The sequence below is a fragment of the Elephantulus edwardii genome, unplaced genomic scaffold, assembly GCF_000299155.1.
Source record: "Elephantulus edwardii isolate Elephantulus edwardi_28Jun2011 unplaced genomic scaffold, EleEdw1.0 scaffold00354, whole genome shotgun sequence".
Classification (NCBI taxonomy): Eukaryota; Metazoa; Chordata; class Mammalia; order Macroscelidea; family Macroscelididae; genus Elephantulus; species Elephantulus edwardii.
In genome coordinates, this window is record NW_006400104.1 from 892,314 (window position 1) to 915,508 (window position 23,195).

General features: G+C 45.1%; 1 protein-coding gene across 6 annotated transcripts in view; it reads right to left on the bottom strand.

Annotated features, from left to right (window-relative positions):
- Positions 1 to 23,195, bottom strand: part of CYFIP2 (cytoplasmic FMR1 interacting protein 2) — a 175,048-nt gene that overhangs the window by 108,865 nt on the left and 42,988 nt on the right. For 2 of the 6 annotated variants that reach the window (XM_006901970.1, XM_006901974.1), the window contains exons 3-9: positions 16,663 to 16,740; positions 15,035 to 15,136; positions 11,758 to 11,939; positions 8,836 to 8,932; positions 7,225 to 7,353; positions 4,346 to 4,450; positions 460 to 551 (exon numbers count right to left, since the gene is read on the bottom strand). In XM_006901970.1, the coding sequence (XP_006902032.1) occupies positions 460 to 551; positions 4,346 to 4,450; positions 7,225 to 7,353; positions 8,836 to 8,932; positions 11,758 to 11,939; positions 15,035 to 15,136; positions 16,663 to 16,740 (785 nt within the window). The remainder of the gene's footprint in view (positions 1 to 459; positions 552 to 4,345; positions 4,451 to 7,224; positions 7,354 to 8,835; positions 8,933 to 11,757; positions 11,940 to 15,034; positions 15,137 to 16,662; positions 16,741 to 23,195) is intronic. The other 4 variants (XM_006901971.1, XM_006901972.1, XM_006901973.1 and 1 more) reach the window with 4 other exon arrangements.

The window sequence follows — 23,195 nt, forward strand, 5'->3', positions numbered from 1 at the left end:
AGTGACATGAAATGGGTTCACCGACCCACATCACAGCTGGAACACCCAAACCACCCGGTTAGCTGCATACTTACGGCATGGACAGGACACCTGAGGAGAGAAGCAGGGTGAAGGAGACCAATTTCATTTCTCTCCACCTGACCATCAAGGGCCCATCTCTGCTCCCCACTTTAGAGACAGATTCCTGCTGTCCCTCCAGGGGGCAGTGTGGGTCACCGCTGCACGGAGAAGGGGCCATGGGCAGTGCTCTGGGCCCTTTTGAACCCTGACAGCAAAGGTGGATTCAAATGAGCTCAGAGCACGCGCCCCAGCTCCCCTCTGGCCGGGCACTGCCCACATTGTGACAGGATCCACCTGCCCAGGATCTGGGGAGGGAGGAGGGGCTGAAGTGGCCCCTCGGCCCCCTGCCCAGGCTGGGCGTGCTCGTGGGAGCCGAGAGACATTACGGCAGGCACTCACTTGGATTTGTTCTCTTCATAGTGAGCACTGGTCTTAATGTATCTGGCCAGCTCTATCTGCATGTCGCCGAATAACGGGACCACCTGCAGCTGCTGCAAAGGAAGCAAACACAGCGTGTGAGTTGCCAAGGGAGGGGCTGGGGTGCAGCCTTTACCTGCCCAGAGGGGAAGGCAGGCCACCAAGGGTGCCTCTGGGCCGATGCCTAGTTTCTGCCTCTGATGACACCACCATATTACCCTGACCAAGAGCCCCTATTAGCAACCAGGTCTTCCTATGCTCACTGAAGTTCCATGTACTAGGAAAATTAAACTCAGAGAGGCAGTGTGACTTGTCCAGCATCACCCAGCAGAACAGATAAAGGAAGAGGACCCCATGAGAAGTACACCCCAGTGTAGTGTCCTTTCTATTCATTTTCCCAGGTTGAAGGACTCGTGCTGCTGTGAACCCTACCCTACCAGTGGGTATCTGGGTACTGGGTGCAGTCTTCTTGAATGTTCCACACTGCGCGAATAACTGAAATAACACCTGGAGAGTACAGACAACTCCTGTCCGAATGCCAGGACAAATGGTGGGAAGGCCAAGCCCACTGCCCTGGGGCTGATTCTGACTCACATGACCCTTCAGGACAGAGGAGAACTGCCCCATAGGGTTTCTAAGGCTGCATGTCTTCATGGAAGCAGGCTGCCACATAGTTCCCTGTAGAGGATTTGAACCACCAGACTTTCAGTTATCAGTTGAGCACTTAACTATTTGTACCATCAGGGCTCTTTTGAGGGATTTTGTTATGTGTCGTGGAAATAGAACCAACTCAAAGCTGATCTTCCAGAAAACAAACAAATAAAAAAATGCCAAAAACCAAAACTCTGCTGATTTTCAGAGGCTGGATGAGACTGCTCATCTTTCTCTCAGGTGGATTCAAACCGACTGTCATTGGATTGGCTGCACAACTCTTTGCCAATAAGCCAAGAGAGCTTCCTTTTTAGAGGGATGTTGTCCTTATATGTGCCATCAACTACAGGTGATAGTGATCATGTGAATAATGGCTCTGAACCCTGCACTATCCTGAGCCTATCTCATGGACTCTGACACACTTGCCCCCATTTCCACAGTCACTGTGTGAATCCATCTCGCCCAGGATCTTCCTCTCCTGCACTGTCCCTTCATCGTTCCCAGCATGCTGTCTCACTCCAAGGACTGACCCCTCCTCACAACATGCCCGAAGTATGTGAGATGGAGCTTTAAAATCCTTGCCTCCAAGGACTAACCTGGTTAACCCTCTTTGGACAGAACTGTTTGTTTTCATGGCAGTTCATGGTGTGTTCCCTTCTCTAGCATGACAACTTAAAGGCATAAATTCTTCTTCTGTCATCCTTAGTCATGCCCATCTCTCTGATGCATAGAAAGCAACTGAGAGACCATGGCTTGGCTCAGGCATATCTTAGTCTTTAGAGTAACATCATTGCTCTTTAGCACTGTAGAAATATATTTATTATTATTATTATTTCTTATGTTGAGTATCATCAAATCAGATTTGACTGGTACAGGAGGAGATTGCCCTTCCTTCTCCAGCAGAGCATCTGGTGTATTCGAACCGTGTACCACTGGGATTGCAGTGCAGCTTCTTGCCACTAGGCCACCAGAGCTCCCTTCAGGAGAGATTCTTATAAGCAGATATTCCCAATGCAACTTGTTTTTTGATTTTCTGACTACTGATGCCAAGGTTGTTGAAGCGGATCCCAGCAAGATGAAATCATTAAAAACTTTTGGAATGGTAGCTAGTGATTATTTTTTCCTTTGATGCCCTAGGCACACTGCCCAAGCATTTAAAAAAACACTCTCTCAGCGTAGGCTCACTGGTGGAGGGGTGGGTATATAACTGAAAGAACTAGAAGAGTTCTGTGGCATTTACCCATGTGTGCGGCAAGGCCTAGAGCCTTGAGGCCCAGTGTCAGGAAGGTCCCTGAGAGGGCACTTTAGAAGAAGCTGTCCTGCCTGAAGAATTGTACCCTACATGTTTCTGGACTGAGTTGTGGCCTGTTGTTGTTAGGTACTGTCAAGTTGAGTATGACTCATAGCAACCCTGTGAACAAAAAATCTGAATGCTGTTCTATCCTGCACTGTCCTCACACTTCCTGACACATAAGAGCCCATTGCAGCGGTCACTGTGTCAATCTACCAGGTCGAGGATTTTCCTGACCCTCCCTCCACTCTTCTTAGCATTATGTCCTTCTCTTCCTAGCAACATGTCCAAAGTATGTGAGGGGAAGCCTTATCATTCCTGCCTCCAAAGGGCACAGTCATGGAGGGAAGGAGGGAAAGGGAGAACAATGAAAAGGGGGAAAAAAAATCCAAGTAAAAAAAACCGTAAGCAAAAGAAACACTATCTTGATCCATACGATGGCCCTCTGAAGTTAATACTCTTATCACTCTCATTTAAAAAATAAAGAAACTGAAGTTTTGGCAGATTTGGCAACTTTTCATAAAGCCAAGCCACCTAGAAATCAAAGAACCAATATTATAACCCAATATTATTATTACGATCCACCCATACAATCCCACTTAATCTTCAAGGGAATCCTGAGAAATAGATAGCCCTTGAACTCTTCTTTCTCAGGCTGGGAACTAAGCTTCAAGGGCACTGGTAATATCCTGAGAGTTCCTGGGTGGTGCAAAGGGTTAACATGCTTGACTACTAACTAAAAGGATGACAGTTTGAATCCACCCTCAGATGTCTAAGAAGAAACATCTGGCATTCTGCTTCTGAAAAATAGCAGCCATAGAAACCCCTACAAAGTACAGTTTTACTCTCCAACACATGGGTTACCATGGGCTGGAGTCAACTCAGCACCAACTGGTGGGGAGTACGTCATTTCCCCAAAGAAAAGCAGCTATTGAGCCACAGAGCGAGAACCAGAACCCTGTTTTGGATGAGTGTGAACTCTTCCGGCTCACCTAGTCTCTTTTATGTTGACTCCAAGAAAGGGCAGCCTTTGCCAAGGTGTCTCTAGGAAAAAGTATAAATTCTACCTTTGAAAACAAGCAAACCAAAGCTGAAGAATTGGTTTGGTGACTTATTTTTCCCCTAAGTCTTGAAGAGTCTGTGTGATCCAGGACCAGCCACTATGCATTATGCAGCACCTTCAAGTGGGTTGGTTTTTTTATTTCATTTAGACATTAAGCCAGACCCAATTCCATGAATATCTAACACTAGAAACACTGATGAATTCAGTCCCAAAGCATGAAATTCCTTTACAAAAACCTTGAAGGCTTAATTTAACTGGAAGCTTTCCTTTCAAAGGTTTGAGGCCAGAGTTTGCACCTAGGAGGATTGGACTGGATAGGCTCGAAATGGAGCGTGTGTCTGGATACTGCCCAGGGGGTGGGGTGCAAGACCAGACGGCCTTTGAGGGCTGGTCAACAGGACGTGATTCTGTGAGCTGGAGTCAATTTAAAACTCAACCTTTAATCCTCATCATTCGAAGTGCTCTGATTTGTCCACAGAGCTAATTTAACATCCAATTTCAAAATTAAAGTACTGTTGTATGCTGGGAGGTACTTCTTTTTTTACTTTAGATAAAGGAGTTCAGAAAAGGGGGGTAAAGAACCAAAACAGGATGTAAAAGGAATCATTAGGTCTCCGAGCCAGACCAGGGGCTGAGACGTAGAATCAGGTTTGATTTTCCTTGATGAACAATTCTCTTTCCCTATAGTGCACATTCTACCACCTGGGGCTGCTGGGGGTCTGCTACCCTGTCTCCTCTTCCCGGCAGGGGTCTTGCTGTACACTCACCAAGCCCATTGTCCCCTGGCTAACTTCATTCACAGGAAACGTGGCCCCGATGACCCCTTGCCCCCAGACCACCCCGCCTCAGCCCCAGTCACTGACCTTGAAGAACTTGTCAATTTTGCTAAGGTTGATTCTCTTCTTGGCATCCAGTTTGTAAATATTGCTGACATTTCCATCCATCAGGTAAAGGCCAAAGCCCATGACCTAGAAATGCAAAGAGATAGAGCATGGGAAAGGTCTCACTGGGAAAAGGTGTGCTTTTTTAAATGCAGGTTAGAATACATGTATAGATACATACACAGAGACTGACTCTGCAGAAACACAGTATGGACCAAGAATGCCTACATCTTCAAGTAAACAAGGAAGTATCAGTTTCATTTCAACCAGAAATTTAACTGCTGTAAAGACATGGAGGTCCTTTAGCATGCTAGGCTGGTGGCTACTTCTTGGGCTCTTACTATTTATGCTCACTGTGAATTTATGCTCTGTGTTTAGGGTTTTAATTCTTACAAAAATCATATAAATCAAGTTCTATAGAGGAGGAACCTAGAGATGAGATACAGAAAGGTTAAGTAGCTTTCTAAGGTCACACAGAAAGAGGCAGAGATGAGATGTGAATCAGGTTCTGATTGAAAAGAAAATGCATGCATTTAGGTGCTTTCTTGAGAAGGAATCCTTTTTGCAGCCCTGGGATCTAGCACATAGCAGGCATTTGGTGAACACTTGTGAAACACGGAATGAATGTAAAAATACCCACATCTTTCCCCAAGTTAAGATTCCTGAAGGGCAGTTGAACCTACTTCTGTCCACTGCATTCGGGCTTCTAGCAGCCTCTGTGGGGTTTCTAAGCTGTAAATCTTAACAAGGGGAGACTGCTCAACTATCTTCTGGAAAGCAGCTGACAGATTTGAACTTCTGATCTTTCAGTTAGCAGCCTGACATACTACACACAGTGCCACCAGGGCTCCTCTGAAGAGTCCGTCCCACTGCTGTTGAGGGCATTCCGCCTCCTAATGATACTCCTTTGAGGTTTCAAGGCTTTAAATCCTTACAGAAGGAGACTGCTCTTCTTTCTTCCACAGAGAAGCTGGTGGATTTGAACCCCTGACCTTTCTGTTAGCAGAACAACACACAAAGCACTATGCCACCACCAAAGCTCCTTGAATAGTCCTTATTCCTCACTGCCACCAAGTCAGAGGTGACTCATCACTGACCCTGCAGCAGATTTCTGGAGGCTAGAAATCACGTGGGAGGAGACTGCTCATCCTTCTCCCTCTCTGTCATGGGGGGATTTGAACGCCATTAGTGAACTGAAAAACAAACCCTAAAACAACCTAGACTGAGAATACCCTGTAATCAGTCAGCTTTCAAGGCTAATTCTTGATATTCCAGTTTATTTAGTAATCTGAAAGCCAGTTTGTTCTAATCCTTTGTTCAAACGTACAGCTGAAAAGTGAGCTAGGGACAACTGGAATGAAAGTAGCTTCCCTTGGCCCACTATGGCTGTGGGACTATAAGTGGGTTTTCTCTCTGTGCCTTCATTTCTCATTCAATACATAAGAGAGTGGAAAAGAAGTAGGGCTGCTTTGGCCAGCTACCTTGGTGGGTTTGCAGGCTGCCTGGCTTTTCCTTTTAGTGATGGTGGCACCCCCTGGTGGCAGCTGAGTTAACATCAGAGAATGTGACAGTAAGTTATTTGGTTTTTCTTAAAAATAATTTTAATGAGCATTTACAGAGGTTTTTTCTGATGCCACACTGAAGCGGATGGAGAACAGAGAGGGAAGAAACTAGTATTATGGGATGTGGAGGCATTAAAGGCAGGTGAGAGGAAAGGAGGCTCTTGGAGTTTGAAGGCAAAATCTATTTTAATTGCCTGGACTTGGATTTAATAGCCTGGTTTGCAGAAGCAGCAAGGTTGGAGAGTTTGAATTGCCCAGGAGAGAGTTATAAAAGCTGCATATGAGTACACTAAAAGGCTTCTCTGGATTTCTAAAGAAGCCAAAGAACATCTCACAAAGTCATACTTCCCTAAAGACATAACTGAGATGCATGGAAATAGAAAGAAGGACTGGAGGAGAGAGCAAGAAAGGAAAATCCACCAGGATGCTATGAAAGGTGAAGATATACAGAGACGGTCGTTCATTTGTGTTCCATCTGAGACCAATCAGCAAGAAGACAGTAGCTAACACACAGGATTTCTATGATTGCAGTTGATGCAGAAGTGACAAGAAGCAGCCAACACACAACACAGCTTTAGTTAAACAAATGGAGGCTCGTCCGTGCAACACTATTTTAATGGGTGCATACTATTCCAAATATATTTAATGACATGAGACAAAAGCTATAAACAATTTATGTATATTTTATTTCATATTTTCAATATATGTTGGTTTATGTATAAATTTTTCAGTTTATGATGTCTTTGGAAAATGTGTAAGCCTAGGAAAAAATGGAAGATACACATATCAAAATGCCAATTGTATTGCCTCTGGATGGAAAGACTTTAAGAGATTTTAATTTTTTTTGTGATTGTATATATATTTTAGACTTTCCACAATGAAGAAAGACTTGACAACTTTAAAGTGGAACTTGCACACTGATGAAACAAGTATGACCATTTAGGCAAGAGACAGCAGATGTTTGAAGATTTTTTGTATTCCCTTTGAGTTGGCAAGTTCTCTTTGAACAAGATCCACCACAGCTACCGTCCAGGAGTGCAGGAAGGCTGTGTTCAGGGGTGTTCAGGGTGATACAACAGTCAGGATTCTTCACAGAACATCTCCAGACAATGGAAAACTCAGTAGCCACTAAAGTTAACTTATAAGAATATCCTTAAGGTGTACGTGATATATTACATGGAAAGAGCAGGACACAAAACGATAGGTATAGTCAGTACTGTATTAATATTTAAGGAGAAAGAAACAGGAGAGAGAGAGTGCAAGCGGAAGCTGAGGTGCGTGTGAACGCAGCGACCTTACTTTGAGGAGCATGTGCTTCTCACTGGGGGTCAGGTACATCTTATTCTCATAGTAATCCACGCAGATGTTGACGATGTCGGCCAGCAGCTCCTCATAGCCGGGGATCACTTCCAGCTGCTGATGGAGACACTAAACAGAAGCACCCCGGGTCAGGCAGATGCCCTCGGGTTTCCTCACCCTCACCTGCCTCCCGGCAGAGCACCCACACTGCCCAGGAGGAGACAGTAAACATGGTGCCTGCTCCCTGCCCAGAAGTCCCCACACACTCACACCTGATGCCCAAGCCAACCCCAGAGTGGCTGTTCCTTCACACCTCCCATGGCAGGAACTCACACCTCTACTCCCCCACCTCAGACCCTTCTTCTTTGCTGGCTCTTCTGAAGTGAAAGGCAGCTCAGCTTCAGAGTAACAATGATGCTGCCAAGCTCGTTCCAACTCATGAACGCTCCATGCTTGGCAGAGTAGAAATGTGTTCCGTAGGTTGTCATGGCTGACTTTTCAGGAAGTTGGCCACTAGACCTTTCTGCCAAGATGCCTCTGGGTGGAACTGACCCTCTAACTTTGGGGTAGCAGCTGAACATGTTAATTGTTATGCCTCACAGGGATCACTTCTAGTAATAAGCCTATAGAAATACTGGGTTCATTTTGAGACTATCAACTCCTGTCCCCATCTCCTCGGGCAGGCAGCAGGAAACTCAGCCCAGGAGAGGAGAGCGGGACCAGCAGGTGTCTCCCTCCTGTTAGGAAGCTCAGAAACACGTCCTGTCACAGGACAGTCAAAGAGACGGAAGGGGTCTCCCCGTGGGGTCCAGAGAAGGGAGTATCCACTGATGGTGTTCCCCATAGGCAACATTGGGAGGGCAACTTGGAGTCACAGAGGCTGAACAGCATCCATGGTTCATAAAGAGCAGGACAAGCCCTGTCAGTCCAGAGCCTTCAGGAGAGAAATCTGAACTTGAAAACCCTCAAAATATGAAATACCTCTAGGGTTTAGCCTGAGGCCTGCAAACACTATTTCTGATGCCAGTTTAGCTTAGGCTAACACACGAATGAGATGGATTATATCATGATTTGTGCCTGCATGATGGAGCCTCAGAGCCACAGCTGAGGGCAGTGACCTGGCAAAGTGGTCACAGTAATAATATCTGCATCTTCTAAAGTGCTTGTCCGATCCTTTGTGTGAGGAATTTTTACATATTCTCTCACCACAACAATGCTATGGTCTAATGCTGGACTCTGAATATATCCTTAAAATACTACTCCCATTTTACAGAAACTGAGGCTTGGATTTTAACCAAGCCCTCACAGGAGGTCAGGGGTGAGTCTAAGATTTGAAAGCAAAGACGCTGAACTCACCCTCTGCACAGTGAATAAGAAAGCACTGGCAGGGAAAGCTCACAGACCAGAAACCAGAAGGACCTATGGCTGGGAAGGAGAAGTTAGTCTGTGGATGTACTCCATTCCCACCTTGAGCCGTGCTTGGGCAGTGAAGATGGAGGGGTCTGGGCTGAGCTTGTCTGTTTACAGTCCCCAATCTTTAGGTCCTGCTGAGAAAGAGCCTGAAAGGCATCCCCAAGAAGCCAGGCCAGGACTAGCAGGGTCCGCCCTCACCTGGGTGATCCTGTTGTGGTTGGCCAGGAACATGGAGAGGTTCTGGGACTCCTGGATGGACTGAGGGTCCGCCATCTTCCTCAGGAACTGTGCTGCCCTGGAACACAAAGAAACAGCTCAAACCAGCCACTACATCACATCTTACAGGCACCAGCTCCCAACCAGTCCGGCATCTGCCTAGAAACATATCACCAAGGTTAGCGTGCTCTGAATATCACAGGTGAGTATGATGTCAAAGAAAACTATGTCGTGGAGTTATCTGTTTGGTGCTTTATAACTATGATATTGTTGTTGTATACTATTGAGTCAGAAACAACCCATAGCTGACCCTCCAGTGGGTTTTCAGAGGGAGTAAACAGCACAAAGAGAAGCAGTTTCTCCTGTGGAGCAGTAGCTGGTGGATTCAAACCATGTGCCTTCAGGTTGGCAGTGCGATTCTGTACCACTAAGTCTAAAATAACAAGGCGCCTACCATTTCTAAAAACCAAAATTAAAAAGCAGTTAAATCTCTGACATTTGTCTGAGAGCCCTCGAGGCCCCATGCCAATCCCCACGTGTCCGAGTAGAACTGTGCCCCAGAGGGACTGTAAGAGATGACTGTGCATAAGTTGATTGCCGGACCTTTCTTACGAGGCACCTCTGGATAGACTCAAACTTCTAACCATCTGTACTGCTCAGGGGCTCCTAAAAGCAGTTGTTGGTTGGAGCCACGGAGTCTATTGACCCCACAGGATTTTCTGGGCTGGAGCTGCAATAACATAGTTTGCAGCAATCTGTGTGCTAGCCTAAAAGCTATGCATCTCCAGTGATTCAAATATTGCAGTGGCCCTGAGGGAGAAAGATGGATAATCGCCTCTCTCTGTGACTGACAGCCTCGGAAACCAACGGTGGGTCACCAGGAGTCAGAATCAACTCGCTGTTACTGAACGTGAGCTTTTTCTCTTTCAAATATTGATGTGGGCAGATCTCTAAGTTTTCTTCCTACGCAGTCACTTCGGGGGGTTCACACTGCCAACCTTTCAGGTAGCAACTCAGTTGAGAGCTTAACTTCTGCACTCGCTGGGACCCTCAGCATCTTAAGGAAAAGCTGAGAATGGTAGGATACAACAGTGAAATAGGCCCATCCTCTGCCTCCTTGGCAACCCTGAGCGCAGTCTCAGTGACAGTGCATCAGAAGTGCTTTAAGCCTCTCACTCATGGAGTATTTCTGGGCAGGATGCTTTGTTCTTGCCACATGACCTGCCACTGCCACACATTTCTATAACAAAGCATTATACAAAATCCAATAATCTAAACAGGATACAGGTGAAGAGAGAAGGATGCAGGAAGCAAACGCAGGTTTAAAGGGAGAGAATCTCAGCTCCCTGAATGACTACACCCCAAGCGGGAGCGGGCAGCCTGTGAGTGAAGAGTGAGGGCAGAGAGCATGCTTGCACTGCCGATGGCGCAGGCTGGCCAGGGAGGATGTTGGCTATGGCAGTTGGCTCTAACTGGGAGACTTTTAAGGAAGATGGTATTCAGTGAGTTGTATATCAAACCTGTGGAAGCTGTCATTTCTGATTTGGGACTTGGATCAAGTTCTGCCTGCTGGGAGCCACCATTTATTTCACAGTCCAACCAGGAGAACAACACTGTGAGAACATCACTCTCTGCTCTCTCTAGTTGTTTAGAAACTGGGGGGGTGGGAGTGAAGTTGGGTGGGAGATGTGCATCAAGGAAGGGGTCCTTCTGGCTCAGGGACATGGAACATCTTCCCAAGATGTTCATCCTGACACTGTACAACCCCTGTGAGCCTTACCCGGGCAGAGGGAGAACACCTTGTCCTGCCTGCCCTTCCCGCCTTGGCCTCTCCCATTCTAAGTCCTTCAAGCTCTTCTTTCTTGTGAGTTAGCACTGACCCCTGTCTCTAGACCTGAACACATCTAATCTGAGCACCGACACTTCTCTCTCCTGCCCACGAGACCCACTCTTTCTGGAGGCTTTTACGGAACATGGTGAGTGAAGGAGCCACCCTGAGAATGAAGCCAATACAGATGAAAGTTGAACCGAGAGGTGACCACTGCTCATAGCTTTGGGTACATGGGTCCGGGTATGTCTGCACTGGGCAATTTCAGCAGTTTTACATAAGCACTATAAATTAGATTTAAAAAAAAAATCTCACTGAAAGTTACTATTTTAAAAATGAAAATTCACTGTCATTGAGTTGATTCTGACTCCCAGCAACCCTGGAGGACCAAGCAGAAAGGGAGTTCTGGTGGTGTAGTGTGTAGCGTGTTGTGCTGCTAACTCAGAAGCAGTGAGCCCCTAGCAGTTCAAACACACCAGCAGGACAAAGATGGGCAATGTCTCCCAGGGCCATGTACAGCCTCACAAAGGCTGCTGGAGGGCCAGCCATGAGTTGGCTCTGGCTCAGTGACAATAGAAAGGACCAGGCAGAACCTCCCCAGAGGGACTATAATCTTTACAGAAGCGGACTGCCTTATCTTTCTCTCATGGTAGTTGTTGGTAGTTGGTAGTAGTTGAGTTGAATTGACTCATAGCTAAACCCCTAGTGGGTTTTCTGAGCCAGTGGATTTGAAACATTCACCTTTGGTTAGCAAAGGTGTCACTATTAAATGACTATCTTAATAGTCTCATACCGCCTGGGACAACAGGAAATCCTGCTTGACTTCCACAGGAGTCAAAGGATATGGACTGAATTCCATCTTGAGAAATAACACTCTGTAAGCCCTCTGTACACCCAGCCTCACACCTCAGCCTCAAGCCACACAGATGGGCGCATAAATGCCATACATGGGGAATGGCTGCTTTGGCTGTGGAGAAGGAGGCTGGCAGAAGGCTCCCTGTACTATTTCATGCAACTGGCTTCCAGGTGAGAAGGGCCAGGTTAGTAGGGGTGGGGCATGGGAAGGGGATCCTGACCTCTTATAGGCTGAGTGGTCGTTCTTGACGCTACACTTCATGTTCTTCAGCTCGTCCAACACTGCAAACATGTTGATGAACTTGCCCAGGGTCAGGAGATAGGCCTCGGAGACGAAGTCCTTCCTCCGCTCAGCATGGCACAGACGCTTCACCTCGCTGCAGAACCGCTCGATGGCCTTGCGCTGCAGGCAGGGGCAGAGAGTAAGGACAGGTGGCTGACGGGGAAGCTCACCGCACAGTCTGCTGGGGGTCGGGGTCCAGACTCCCCTGGGGTCCTAGTCAGAACCTCAACATTCAGAGAAACACAAATCTGCTAGGTGACCTATCTCAGGAGAGCCTGGAACCTGGCACCTGCCCCTGTGTGAGCCACAGCAACTGATCACATGACTACACATCTGATGCAAGATTGTCTCACATAACTACACATCTAATAAGAGGTTCTCTGACTTATTCAGTTCATATTCCCAATACCCAGGGCTGTGTCAGGCACCAGATAATAAAAAGATATCTACAGACAGTGACAGAGACATTCTATAAAAGGCATTCACTCTCTCAATGACTACTGAGCAGCTACTATGTACTTATGTACCATTCTAGGTACTTTGGTAGGGCAGGAAGCAAAATATAAGGAAGTAAATCAAAACATTCAATTCTGCCTTAAGGAGCATAGTATATTATAGTGAGAGAGGATATAAACAAAATAAGTAAATAAATTCTCTGTACTATGGCAGAGGAAAATTAGTATGGCGAAAAGGATGAGGAGGGACAGGAAGGGTTGTAATTTTAAGTAGGAAGATCAGAGGAGAAGTAATGATTTTTTAGGAAAAGAATCTTAAAAAAGGGGAAGAAGAAAGCCAAGGAGGTGACCAGAGACATGCAGTTCAGGCAGGGTGAACAGCTGTGCAAAGGCCCTGAGGCAGGAGTGTGCAGGTGGGTCTGAGGGATGGGCAAGAGGCCAGGTGCTGAAGTGAACTGAGGGGTACGGGGGAAGGAGACCGTGAAGAGTTAAGGGGCCAGGACCAGACCACCCTGTCGTGAAGGCTCAGGCCCTGACACTGAGCAAGTCCAGGAGATGGCAGAGGGCTCTGAACAGGGTAACATGACCTGAATTCTATTTTACCAAGGTCACAGCAGCTGCAATGGGGAGAGCAGATTGCAGCAAGGCAGGGTAGAAGCAGGTACCCCAGCTAAGGGGGTACAACATTTAAAGGTAAAGTTTTCATGAGACCTAGCAACTGTACTCAGGTATATTCATAAGACTTGCGAAATCATATGTTGTTGTTGTTGTTGTTAAGTGCCGTCGAGTCGCAGGAGACTCATAGCGACCCTATGAAGGAGAGTCCTCGATGCTTGGGTGCCTTTCATCCTCTCTCCAGGTTCATAGTGTTTCCAGAGGCAAGCTATTATGGAAGTGGATGCCACTCCTCCTTCCACGCTTGTTTTAATCAGGGAGCTCCACCCCACTCTCTGTCTGCACTGGGTAGCCAACCATTAACGCATTTGACACATCCGTGAAATCATATACCTACACAAAAATTTTTTTATTATTTATAGGGCTTTTGAAGACCTCTTATTTCAGAAGTAGATGGCCAGTCCTGCTTCTTACTCTTAGTCCAGAAGATCCACTGAAACCTGTCCTCCCTGGGTGCTCCTCCTGGCATTTGAAATATTGGTGGCATAGCATCACAGCAACAGGCAGGCCACCACGGGACGGCAACTGACAGGCGAGTGGTGACGGTGAACGCGGATGTGCTTCTCTTGTGCTGCAGACCTTCTCTTCACTAAACACTTCATGTCAGAGGTCTTCAGATTAGCATTTAAGCAGTTTCCAGATATTTATGCTCTCAAGGATCTCCCTTCTGTAAGGAATTTCAGGCTCCTTGAAGGCAGAATCATAATGGCAGTAAAAAGAGTGAGTTACCAAAGCTATTCTGCAGCCAGGGCTGGGCTTTCCTCTGACCTTACTGAATCCACACTGCACATGTGCACCTGGCCCACTGCAGGCAAGGCGTCGCAGATTCAAAATGGGCCTACATGTGTCAGAGTGCTCCACAGGTTTACAGAAAGACGTTACAAGGCCTCTCCAAGTCCCCTCTGGATGGATTAAAACCATTAGCCTTTTGGTTAAGTAGCCATGGGCCAACTATTTGCCATATCCTAGGACGTAAAGCACTGTTTCCAAGCAAGAAATCTGAGGTCAGGGATGCTGGCTCATACAGGTTGGCGTGTGACAGAGCTGGGTGTGACCGGCGTTTCTTGTCCTGTGAGTCAGTGGACTCAGGAGTGGCTGGTTCCATTTTCACCTGACTGAAAACACTCCCATCCGTACCCCCTAGTGAACAATGCACGGATGTGTGGGTATGACCTGGTTCGGTCCTGGGGTACAGATGTGTCTTAAGTACTCAGTCTGCATTCCTGAACACCTTCCAACAGAACCACAACAGCCAACTGGCTTGCAATCTTACGCCCTGTCATTTCTGTTTAACCAGCGAGCCATCTTCCATGCATGGAAAACCCTCGCTCCTGTTTCCGCATTCAAATGATCAACTCCTCTCAGCTTCACTACTGGCCTCCCAGCCACCACTGGTGACCTCTATTTTCTTCTCTCACTGTCCCTCTCCCGCAACCACAAACCTCAGTGTGCTGCCTGAAAACCTTAAACAGATCATGTCATGAAAACTCTCCAGTGACTTCCCACAGTGTGCGAATAAAAGTCAAATATACTTTTCTTGACCCACCTCACAACCTGCAATGTGTTACCTGGCCAGGCCCCTGCCTGGCCCTGCAGCTTCATCTTCCCCTGCTCCTCTTCCTCAGGGTACCATGGTTTTCCCGGCTTCTTTCCATTTCCCAAACATGCCAGGCTCCCGCTGCCTCAGGGGCTTGGTGTCTGCAGCACCCTCTGCCTTCCACACGCTCCCCCTAGACCCCCACAACAGCCTCTTTCTTACCACACAGACCTCACCTCCAATGGCTCCTCCCGAGAGGCCACCCCCACAGCTAGGCCACGTCCAAGCATACTCCCTCACAGTATTCTGTTTTTATTTCACTCACACAACTTATTCTTGCTTTGAAATCATATCTGAATGGGTCCCTATCCAAAATGCACACATATACTCTCTAGGATATAAGGAGTATGGATTGGGGAACTTTTCTATTTTACTTACCCAGGGTTAGAGTAGGTGGTCAAACATTTGCTGTAATACTAAAAAAAAAAAAGCATGACAGGAAAATACAGGTGCCTAATAGCCTGGCCCTGGTCCACCCAAACCCTCACCTGAAAGTACATGAACTTCATGAGCTTGGTGACCTCTGGCTCCAGCACCTCCACTGTCTTCTCATAGATCTCCACTCTGTTTGGCTGTTCATTGCATTTCACCTAGAGCAGAGGGGCAGGGAGCCACGGTTTAAACATGCTGGTTTGCCCGGACCGCCTGGGCTCACACCTGTTGTCTCAGTACCTGGGTTTGAACATCCCAGTGAGGAGAGGTCAAAAGGCCCCTGCCAGAGAGAGGGCAGACTGTTCTCCACAGTCTGGTTGCAAAAGAGGAACCAGCTGGTCTGAGACCACAAACTTCCTTTCTCTGTTGCTTCCTGATCATGAACTGTACACATTAGCTCTGTAGATCTGCAATTCTCCCTCATTCAGTCTTTCCCTCACCCCTATTCCATGTTAAAATCTGGCCAGATTTTAAGCAAGAAAAAATGTTCTGCCCTGCATTCCAGATGTACCTGGGACAAAGCTGGCCTAGCCATACCCAGGCCAACATTGACCAATGAGAGACATGCCCTTCAAGAAATCCATTTTCCTGCTCAGTGGCTTTTAGCCAGTATGTGCCGCTGACACTTCACAGCAATGCCCCAGACTGCGAACAGGTTAACAGAATTCAAAGAATTCAAGAGCAAGATACATACAGGACATTGTTGTGAGGACATTGGTAAAGTGGCAGCAACATCTTGCCATCAGTCATTGGTTCAATGAATTAAACATATTATGGTGCAATTATACAATGGTATTATATAACTGTTACAAGGAACAAGAGACCATATGAACCAAGAAACTGACAGGTTCAAATAGTTGCAGAACAGTTAAGTATAATTTTATCCCATTTTTTTGTTAAACAAAATGCTGAGTGAATGTGTATGTATTCAAATATACTGCTGTCCCAGAATATCTGAAAAGTGTGCAAATTAAACTGGTGATAATAGTAATTACCTTAGCAAGGGACTAAAATTAGGACGGTAATAGTTTCTGTTTCCTTAACAAATCTCTGAGCTTTTTTGTTTTGTTAAAATGGGATCCACTAATTATAGGATGGTACTGCTAATGATAAGAAAAACATCTGTAAGTATCGACATGAAAAATCAGTTGTGAAAAACTAAATGGAAAAAAGTAGAACAAAATAAATAAGAAAAATATACTTTGTGAATGTTAATACTTTATAAAATGATACACATATGAAAAATGGAAAAAAGTAAGTAGCAAAACAATATAAATAAGAAAAATATACTTTATAAATGCTAATACTTTATAAAATGATACACATATAAAGAAAATGATCCAGAAAAAGGTGAACCAAATATTCTAAAGTGAAGAGGGTGAGGGGATGGGTGGTGTCCTACTGTTTGGTTTATAACTCCTGATTACAGAAGAACAGTCCAATTATCATAGTCAGCTTTGAGGCAGGGGGGGACCATCTACAGAACACATTTTTAAAGTCTTTGGGCCGGGGACCTGTCATTATTTTCACAGGAAGCTCTCTGACTGATGCCAGAGTGACCCTTGCTCACTCTCCTTTGCCCCCTTTCACCTAGACAAGATGCTCGTAACAGCTGTCTGTGGGACACTTGGGTAATAGCACCCTTGGACTGGAAAAGTGGGACATGAGACAGGGACAGTCTCACCTGGGGGATGGCCCGGGAACAACTGCGCCAGGTGTACAACATGACCGCATACTCGTGCCCTTCTTCCAGCATTTCATTCTGAAACAGAAAATATACTCCACACATGGCTGCTCAACAGCCCCTAAACCCTCAGTTACCACAGGGCCACCTGGGGGCTCAACAGAAATGAGAACACGAGGCCCCTCCATGGGCCTACAAAGTGAGATTCTGCATTTCAACAAAGTCCCCAGCTGGCTCCCTTGCACAGAAAAGCACTGGCCTAAATCATTCCCATGAGGCTTTGTAACCTGGCCACATTTTTCAAACAGATGATGAGTGTGATGGAGAGGATGAGGCAAGGCTATCTGTTCGCATGGTAACAAGTGGTTCACAGTTACACTATGAACAGGGAGATAACAAGTAGCAAAACACGAGGTACACCAGATGGGTTAAAACAATAAAGAGTAGTAAATACAAAACTATACATCATGACATCTTGAAAAAGCTTTTGGTGGATTATATATCAAGTTAAGATTAGCAAACTGGGGCGTGGCATGTAGAACTAGTGTTCTGCACTCTTATAAACACCCATGCTACTAGTCATAAACAAGAACATGATTAATAGAGATTAAAAAAAAATAATAAACAGAGCAGATGGTAGAATTAACAACAGCATGAATCTGAAATAATGACTCATCTCACCTAGTAAGAACTGCTGCAGACAGATTCTCAACTCAGGGTACAAACACCTGGGCTCAAATAGCTTTCTCATTTGGTATCCCTGTGACCTTTAGTAAATCATTTCATAACCTAAAATGCCCAATGAGCCATCTGATAATGATAATAGCAACCATCTTATAATCACATATAATTTTGTGAATTAAAGGGGAAAAATATAACCACATGTATACATATTGTTGTTGTTAGGTGCTGAGTATGGCCCACAGCGATCCTATGAACAACAGATTGAAATTCTGTCTGATCCTGTGCCATCCTCACACTTCCTGACGCACTAGAGCCCACTGTTGCAGTCACTGTCAAGAGTCTTCTTCTCTTCTAAGGACCCTCCAACTTCCCAAGCATGATGTTCCTCTCTAAGGAAAAGACCTTCCTAGCAACAAGCCCATGGTATGTGAGACGAAGCTTTATATATTTTTGTAAGGTATGCAAAGCTTCATGTACATGTTAGGTAATCTGTGAAAGGATTGTTAACTACAAAAGCAATCTGGCAGTTTTTAAAAAGCAAAGCATAGAGTTATAAAATTTATTGTTGTCCACTGAGAACTGACTCATAGCTGACCCTACAACAGGTTTCCAAGGCTGTGAATTGCTCAGGAAGAGACTGCCAATCTTTCTCCCATGGAGCCACTAATGAATTCAAACTGTCCCGAAGACACACCCTCTGGTTAGCAGTGCAGCACCCTACAGACTGCCATCTGAGCTCCGTTAGTTAGCATATGACTCAGCAATTCTACCCTGAGGAATATTCTCAAGAGTACAGAAAACACATGGCCAAGTGAAAACTTGCTCATGAATGTTCAGAACAGTACTATTCATAATTGCAAAGAGTAGAACATTAAGAACTGAACAGAGTCCCTCAAAACGGTATGTTGGTGTCCTAACCTCAGAGCATGTTTGGAAGTAGGGGGATGGGGATCGGGACTGACTACTAACAGACCTAGCGTGATTTTCTTGGGGGAGGAGAGGTCTTTGAAGATGTTGTCAGTTAAGTGAACATGAGGTCATTCTGGAGTAGGACAGATTTCAACCGATTTTGAGTGTTGTCCTTATAAAACATGAAAAGAGACAGGTGGGAAGGATAGTCAGGTGAAGATGCGTCTTTGTAGAAAAGGGACACCTGGGGCAAGAAGCTAAGAGAGATCAGAAAAGACTAACAGCTTCAGAGGGAGCAGAGCAAAGCCAGCATGTTGATTCACTGCCAGCTTTCAGAACTGTACGACAGCAAATTTCTGTTAAAGCCACAACTTTATGAGACTTTTTATTATAGCAGACCTCGGAAACCAATACAATCGAACCAGCCCAAGTGCACATCAATTAATGAATAGATATACACAATGCAACGTGTCCATACAAAAGTGTATCGTTTCGCCACAAAAAGGAGTGAAATAAAGATGGGTAGGAAAGAAAGACAAATGAAAATGGTTTTGCACAGAGAGGAAAGTAGGCAGAGTGCTGGTGCATTGTAGGGACTGCACTGAGTGTCACAAATCAAAATGCACGTGAACTATTGAATGGAAAACTAATTTGCTTTATATACTTTCACATAAATGAGTTTTTTTTCTTTTAAAATAGGAACTAAATACTTGTACATGTTGCATCTGAAAACGAACCTTTCTAACATGAAAAGATAGACTGAATTAGGAAAGTCTGTTCTCAGAGACCCCTCCAGGGTACTAAGGAGCAACAATGTCAGTCTACAGACCAAGGAGCACCTGATCCAAGACATGATCTTCTCAATAACTTGCTATCCATCAGAGAGCTGGACAATAAAAATGAGAGGAGAAAAAAAATTGATGCTTTTGAGTTTTAGAGCTGCAGAAGAGTACTGAACATACCATGGACTGCCAAGAAAACAAGCAGGTCTGTCTTGGAGAGTGTGAAACCAAGTTTCACATTCCATTTCACATATTTTAGGCACGTGGCCAGGCAGGACCAGTCCTTGGAGAAGGACATCATTCTTGGAAAGGTGGATGGTCAGCACAGGAGAGGAACAACCCAGATCAGATGGATTGACACAGTAACTGGGGGAATCAGAGTAGCTGTGTCAAAGGCAGTGAGATTGGCTGAAGATAGAGTAGTGGTCAGAGCTGCTGTACATAGGGTTGCTCTGAGTTGCAAGCGACTCAATGGCACATAACAACAACAACATGATGCAAACAAAAAGAATTCAGACTCAAAAAGCCATATATTATATGCTCTCATATGAATGTCCAGAATAGACAAAACTATAGAGGCAGAAAGCAGATGAAGACGCTCTAAGGACTAGGAGCAGGCGTCCTGGTGATGCAAGAGTTAAGCACTGGATTGAAAACCAAAAGTTAGTGGTTCAAATCCACCAGCTGCTTTTGTGGGAGAAAAGCTAGTTTAGCTCTATAAAGCTTTCAGCCTAGGGCAGTTCTACTCTGTCATGTAGGATTGTTCTGAATTAGAACAGACTAGAGAGCACCAGATAACAAGAGGGACAGGAGAAGTGGGCTTTAGAGTGACCACAACAGACCCACGTGATCGAGATTATATAGTGGTAACTGCTTCACAACATTGTGAACACACTTCATTGTACATTTGAAAATGGTGTGTTTTGTTAAGTGAATTTTATCTCAAAAACACAACTTTAAAAATAGTACTAGATAACGTCTTTATAGATGCTTGTCTCTATACTAAACATCAAAATGAACCTTGGTCAATGTACATTTTAATTCATATCTGTTTCATGTCTTGTTAGTACAAGATCAAATCTAATCTGAAGTTTATTGCCTGTTTTTAATAGCAAATGTGACTGTCAAGTCACATTTTCAACTCTTAACTTAGAACACTTTCTAAATCACCAACTTCTTTTCATTGAATAGAGTGGGAACCGAGACCAAGCCGGTGAGTCTCCTGCTACCATCTGACCCCACACACATGGCAGAAAGGGGAAGTGAGCAGGGGAGGAAGCACGTGTTTACTTCTGGCCACCAAACTGTGCCGCAACAGGTATGTTTAACTCCAACATATTTCTTCAATTAATACTTGACTAGCCACTCACTGGGATGGAATGTCAGGAGGCTGGAAACAGGGTCATGCACAGGAATGATGCAGACTCTGCATTTATGCATGGGTCAGTTGATCATCAACCAGTCTGATGGATAACTGTGCTGGAACACAGGATGGTGGAGGGGAACGTGTCCCAGGCAGGGTCTCAGGAGACTTGAGTTTAGGTTCTGGATCAGCTTGGAACCATCTTTTAACACGTTCATTTCCTGGTTTCTTCCTTTGGAAGTAAAAGGCTGCTCTAAATCCCGAGTTGTCAATGCTGCCTGTACATTAGGGTGAGCTAGGAACTTCTGATGAGCCGTGATGCTGAGCACCACAGCCCTGTTGTCAGCTCTGACTCCTAGTGATTCCATGTATAACATAATGAAACCCTGTCTGGTCCTCACAATCCCCACATTCTGAAGCCTATTGCTGCAGTCACCATGTCAGTCCATCTTGTTGTGGTCTTCTCTTTCACTGACCCCTTACTTCCCTAGACCAACTAAGTCCTTGCTCCTGGGGTGGGGCCTAAGCATTAGTATTTTTAACACTCACCAGGTGATTCTTGATTGCATGTTTGATCAATCTCTGATTGAAATCTTCTATTTCCTCCTCTTTGGCTCTGGTTGTCGGTGCATATAGTTGAATGATGGTGGACTTTCTTGTATGTGTACAGATATTATCCTGTCACTCACAACTTTGTATTTCAAGATCGATCTAGAAATTACTTTTTAACGATGAAAACAACCTGCTTGCTGCAGAAGGTCAAGGGCTGCAGCCTTCAATATGGATTGAAGCTCAACATAAAGAAAACAAAAATTCTCACCACTGGGCCAATTGGCAGCATTATGATAGATGAAGAGATTGAGATTGTTGACAGCTTCAGTTTGCTTGGCTCTACAATCAGCACTCTTGGCACCAGTAGCCAGGAAATTAAAAGACAAATTGCATTGGGAATGTCTGCTGTCAGAGACCTCTCCAAAGTACTGAAGAGAAATGATGTCAGTCTGGAGACTAAAGTGTACCTGATACAGGCCTGATCTTTGCAAATTACTTGCTATGTGTCAGAGAGCTGGACAATGACTAAAGATGATAGAAGGAGAGTTGATGCCTTTGAGCTGTGGTGCTGGAGAAGAGTCCTGGAGAAGGGAAAGCCAAGCTGCTCTTGGAGGCAAGGATTCTGAAGCTTTGTCTGACATACTTTCAACATGTTACAATGTGGGGATCAATCCTTGGAGAGGGACATCGTGCTTGGGAGGGTGAAGAGACAGCACAAGAGAAGACCCTTGATGAGATGGACTGATTTGGTGCCTTGGGTAATGGGGATACGTGTGTCAGAGACAATAAGATTGGCAAGAGATAGAGCAGGGTTTAGGGCTGTTGTACATAGGATCGCTATGAGTCACAGGCAACTCGACAGCATATAACAACAACAGTAGTAACAGGTGATTCTAATGTGTAGCCCAGAGTGACAGCTAGCAAACTAAGGATTTCTAAGGGCCTTTATATTTTTAGGATTCTGTTAAGAACAATCCCATACACCTCAAATTTTAGGGCTGATAAAGACAGACTGTACCTCTCAGTATCTGCATAGTTTTCTTCTTATTTCCAGCAAAGAGTCATCCATGTGTCATCACTGTTGTTGTGATGTGCAGTCAAGTCACTTAAGACTCAGCAACCCTATGAGCAACAGATCTGCCCTAACCTGAGCCATCTTCATGATCTCTGTCACATTCAAGCCCACTGAGATGATCACTGTGTCAATCATTTTGTTAAGGACCTTCCTCTCTTTCTCTGACCGCTCACCTTTCTCAGTATGATGTCTCTCTCCAAGGACTGTTTCCTCTTGAAAAATAAGGACTGTTTCCTCTTGAAAAATATGACCAACATAAGCTACATCAAGTTTCACTCCCTTTGCCTGTAAGGACCACTATGGTGGCACTTTCTTCAAAACAGATTTGCTTGTTCAACTGGCAGTCACTGGCACATTCAATAATCTTTGCCAAAACCTGTTTCATGCAGCCTGATCAATTACTTGCTTTATGTCCACTGAGAGGGTCACCATGTTCAGAAGTGTGGGCAGCAAAAATATTACACAAGCATCTATCTAATCCGTTTTTTTTTTGCTGTGGATAATCTATTCTAATTGTGAATCCTGCTAGATTTGAACTTCAGTGCTCTCCTATCCCTAATCTTTTCTCCATCCCTCAATGCCATCACCCTTGTTCAGATCTTCATGCCCACAGTGCAGATAACTTTCAGTATCTCTTGAGTGATTTACTCACCTTTACTCACTTCTCCTTACAACTTATTCCTCTACACATAACCAGCAAATGAATCTCACCTCTACAGCACTGTACTATTCATGAAACCCATGAGTGAAAGATTCTCATTGCTTTCTGAATTTTTTTAAAGCAAAGAATTTCATGCATTGCTCCTTATATGTCACTATTCCGTTGATTGTTACTATTACAGATTGAACTGTATCCCCCAAACTATGTGCTGTAAATTCTACAACATCCACATTTATAACCCTAATGAGGAATATTTTTTCCTTTGCTATGTTGATGAGGTCTAGTGCTGGGTGTATCTTAATCCAGTATCTTTTGGGATACAGTAGACCAAATTAAGCAAGAAGTCAGAAAGTGCAGATGGGGAAGACAGATACCATACCATACAAGATCATCAAGAAACCAAGACACAGAAGCTAAAAATAGAGACCAGGCCCTTCCTCCAGTGCCGGCCCAGGGAAAAAGCCTCCTCTGAGAGCTGGCATCTTAAATCTGGATTTCCAGCCTTCT